The sequence below is a fragment of the Salmo salar genome, chromosome ssa17 (assembly GCF_905237065.1).
Source record: "Salmo salar chromosome ssa17, Ssal_v3.1, whole genome shotgun sequence".
NCBI classification, from domain to species: Eukaryota; Metazoa; Chordata; class Actinopteri; order Salmoniformes; family Salmonidae; genus Salmo; species Salmo salar.
The window spans coordinates 53,234,670-53,238,752 of NC_059458.1; the positions used below are offsets into that span (position 1 = coordinate 53,234,670).

Below are 4,083 nucleotides of genomic sequence, written 5' to 3' on the forward strand. Positions count from 1 at the left end.
GTCTTTGTACATACAGTATATTGAATGATTATTTTTCAAACATATTTACAGTGGTGAGAGACAATGAAATCATGACATTGAAGAACTTTAGTTGAAGAGTTATGAGGCAGTGTTTAGTCACGTGTGTGTTCATGTGTGATAGCAGTGAAACGGGCTTGATAGCAGTGTACAAACAACTCAGTCAGGATGCCCACTACACTTCTACACCCAGACGCAGACTCAGCTCTTGCAAAAGGCTGTCTCTCTCCCGCTCCAACAGGGATATTTGAACATTCTTCTCACCCACCTCCTGCCAAAATAAAAAACATATGAAAAACGACCTCCTCTACCTACCAACCAACAGCAATCAAAAGAACTGAAGTAGGATGCTTTAGTGCTAGGCTGTGAAATAAACACCCGTTAGCTCTCCAAGACCAGGGTCGGAGATCAAGGATAAAGATACTATAGGGGTTCTCTCTCACCTGTACCAGTACCGTGTTCTGCCACCGTAGCTCACAGTCTGATACTTCCACCCCGTCCCTCTTTGGAGATGAGGGACAGCTGGTTACGTTGGGCATACTCATCAGACTACCCAAAGATCCATTCACCCTCTGGATCTGAGACCTCAGGAGGCACGATGACGCCCCCTGTACAGAGTAATGAGAAGTGACATGTTTAATATCAACAGGAATGGCTTAACGACATTTGCATGCTTGTAAAGTCATAAACATAGACATACAGAGTCTGCAAACTCAGCTTGCCAAGGCATACAATTCCTAAATCAAATTCTAGTTAGACTACTCATGTTTATTGTTGGTGCCAACATGGAGAACAATTTGCCAAGTTCTGTATCTATGTCTATCTGTGAAAAAGTCTCCATCTCGCTGTAGTAACTCACCGCTCTTCCCCACACCTCTCCTCCCCACTCCTTTGCCCTAGTCCCAGCCCTGGTGCACACGTTAGCCTGCCTGGCTCTGTTGTCCTCCAGTATGCGTCGGTACCAGATCCGGGCTTGCTCCAGAACCTGCAGCCCGGCCCACAGAGAGTCCTTCTCCCTTTCCAAGTCCTTCAGCCTCTTTATCTGAGACAACAGGAAGTGAGATTTAGGCAGCATTCAAGTTCAATGAGGTTTATTTTCCATATAGGAGATTTGTCATGGAAAGGGAAGTTGGTAGGGCTACAAGTATGTTGTGTTGGACATGGAAATAGAGTGTAGATGAGTAGCCTACTACTGTGTGACTGGAATACTATTTTAGGCTTTTGCCAGGAAGCTGTGAGGAGCTGGATTAAACATGTGGGAATTTGTCATCGGGGTGGCTGTTGCTGTGGAGTCATGCTGCTCTGCCATAGAAGACAAAACATGGATCCGTATCCATGAAACTAGAACTGCCTCATGAAACAAGGAGTGAATAGAGTCATTTTATTAAGCACTGACAAAATGTGTGTAATGAATCTCCAGATGAAAGCTGGAGGCTAATATGGCTGGTGTCACTCAATACAAACTCAATACAATAGCTTGTGTTTACAACATTTGGAATTGATTACCTCATTGTAACTCCCTCTCTCGTTTCATGTTGAACAGACACTGAATATCTATAATCACATCTACAGTTCTCTACATAATCCTATGTAAAATAAGGCCATGTGAAATGCACACAACGGCATTCCTGTCTCGATACACTGACTTTAGTAATATACAGAACGTACTGTACAATTACTAAGTCAATCTGTCAGACAGAGACACGTTGTGCACGTCTGTCAAACTGAAGCCCCAGACAAGTATCAACACACACACACACACGCTCATCAACACACACACACACACACACACACACACACACACACACACACACACACACACACACACACACACACACACACACACACACACACACACACACACACACACACACACACACACACACACACACACACACACACACACACACACACACACACACACACACACACACACACACACACGCGCTCATCAACACACACACGCTCATCAACACACACACACACGTACACACGTACACACACACACACACACGGACACACACGTACACACACACACACACACACACACACACACACACACACACACACACACACACACACACACACACACACACACACACACACACACACACACAAACACAGATCTTACCCACACACAGGTCTCACCCATAGATAGAAGCGTAGGGCGTCAAGGCTGTAGAGGCTGCTCCGGAGAGGGATAATGACCGAGGTGTAGGACCCAGGGGCCGGGCACTGCGGGCAGGCCATGGGAGAGCCCTACCTCTGCCAGCCCAACACAGCCCTCGTGTCCTACACTGCCCTAACAGAGCCCTACACACAGCCCTAGACTGTTCTACGTGGTCACACGTTGTCCTGCTCAATCCTACACAGCTCTACTCCTCCCTAAACAGCAGTACAGCCAGCTAGGGAACACAGCCGGCTTCGTCTGAACAGGACAGGAACAAATAGAGAGGGAGAGAATCCGAGAGAGAGAGGGTGTGAACAGGAGTGGAAAAGAGGCATGGGTAGTGAACTACACAGTGCCCTGGGGAAAGGTAATAAAACATTCCACGTGTCATTGTCATGACTGGCTTATTGATAGATCCAGTAGAGGGGACTGAACAAGGCAATGAAAAAAAAAAAAGATGGCAGCGACAGAAAACAGAAAACAGGAATTGGAAAAGTGAGGCTGAGGTATTTTTGACTGGGGGGGGATGACACAGGCATGGAGACAGCAGCCTCTTCCCCTGCTCTACACACTGCATCAAAAACATTCCCTATTGAAACAGAGGAGTGCAGACTGAATGGGTGTAGCCATGTCGTGAAGAGTTATCCCTGGTTTCAGACAAACCGTTTCAGGTTCGTTCTGTTCCAACATGTTATGGAATGTGACTTCAACTGAGAATAGAGGTCACGCAATGCAAAGTACCATAAAGGAGTGTACAGGTGTGTACAGTACGCTTAGGTCATTGACTGCTGTCAAACGAGACTGACAAAAAGCTTCAAGCTTAAATGACTCTTCACTCCTAGAAAAAAAGGGTGACAAAAGGTCTCTTTGGCTGTCCCCATAGGATAACCTTTTTTGGTTCCAAGTAGAACCATTTTGGCTTTCATGTAGAACCCTCTGTGGAAAGAGTTCTACATGGAACCCAATGGAACCCAAAATGGTTCGACTTGGAACCTAAAGGGTTCTACCTGGAACCAACAAGAGTTCTTCAAAGGGTTCTCCTATACGGACAGCCAAAGAACCCTTTTATGTTCTAGATAGCAGTTTGATTCTAAGAGTGTATACCAGTATACTAGTATAACTGGTTATGTTTTTAATGTGTGAATTTGTTTTTGAGAGTCTGGTAAGCCTGGTTGAAATAGCAAATTGACACGGCACGCAACACTCGGTCACTCCCATAGAGAAGAAAATCAATGATTACCTTGGGGTTTTGCTGCAGATGCCCATGGCAAAATGTAACCCTGGTCAAAATGTAACCCTGGCTAAATGTAACCCTGGTCAAAATGTAAGCCCGGTCAAAATGTGACCCTGGCTAAATGTAACCCTGGTCAAAATGTAACCCTGGCTAAATGTAACCCTGGTCAAAATGTAACCATGGTCAAAATGTGACCGTAGCACAGAGAGCAGTTTGGCCCCATTTCGTTTTTTCAAGGGTCAAGACAATGTAGCCTACTGTAAAATCAAATCAAATCAAATCTGATTTGTCACATGCGCCGAATACAACAGGTGTAGACTTTACAGTGAAATTCTTACTTACAAGCCCTAAACCAACAATGCAGTTTTAAGAACATCGCTAAAAAAAGTAAGAGATAAGAAAAACAAATAATTAAAGAGCAGCAGTAAATAACAACAGCGGGGCTGTATACAGGGATACCGGTACAGAGTCAATGTGTGGGGGCACCGGTGTCGAGGTAACTGAGGTAATCATGTACACGCAGGTAGGTCATTAAATTGGCTATGCATAGATAATAACAGAGAGTAGCAGCAGCGTGGGGGGGCAATCCAAATAGTCTGGGTAGCCATTTGATTAGCTGTTCAGGAGTCTTATGGCTTGGGGGTAGAAGCTGTTTTGAAGC

At 45.2% G+C, this 4,083-nt stretch overlaps 1 protein-coding gene across 2 annotated transcripts; it reads right to left on the reverse strand.

The window, feature by feature from the left end:
• On the reverse strand, positions 1-2,489 carry LOC106576063 (suppressor APC domain-containing protein 1). 2 transcript variants are annotated; one of them, XM_014152917.2, is made up of 4 exons: positions 2,150-2,489; positions 878-1,060; positions 462-626; positions 1-289 (listed from the first exon to the last, which is right to left on the reverse strand). In XM_014152917.2, the coding sequence occupies exons 1-4, from the start codon at positions 2,168-2,170 to the stop codon at positions 194-196; spliced, it is 465 nt and encodes a 154-aa protein (XP_014008392.1). In that variant the 5' UTR covers positions 2,171-2,489; the 3' UTR covers positions 1-193. The 2 variants fall into 2 exon arrangements, with proteins under 2 accessions (XP_014008392.1, XP_014008391.1); XM_014152916.2 differs by having other exon boundaries at positions 2,167-2,483.
• Positions 2,490-4,083: the final 1,594 nt, after the last annotated feature.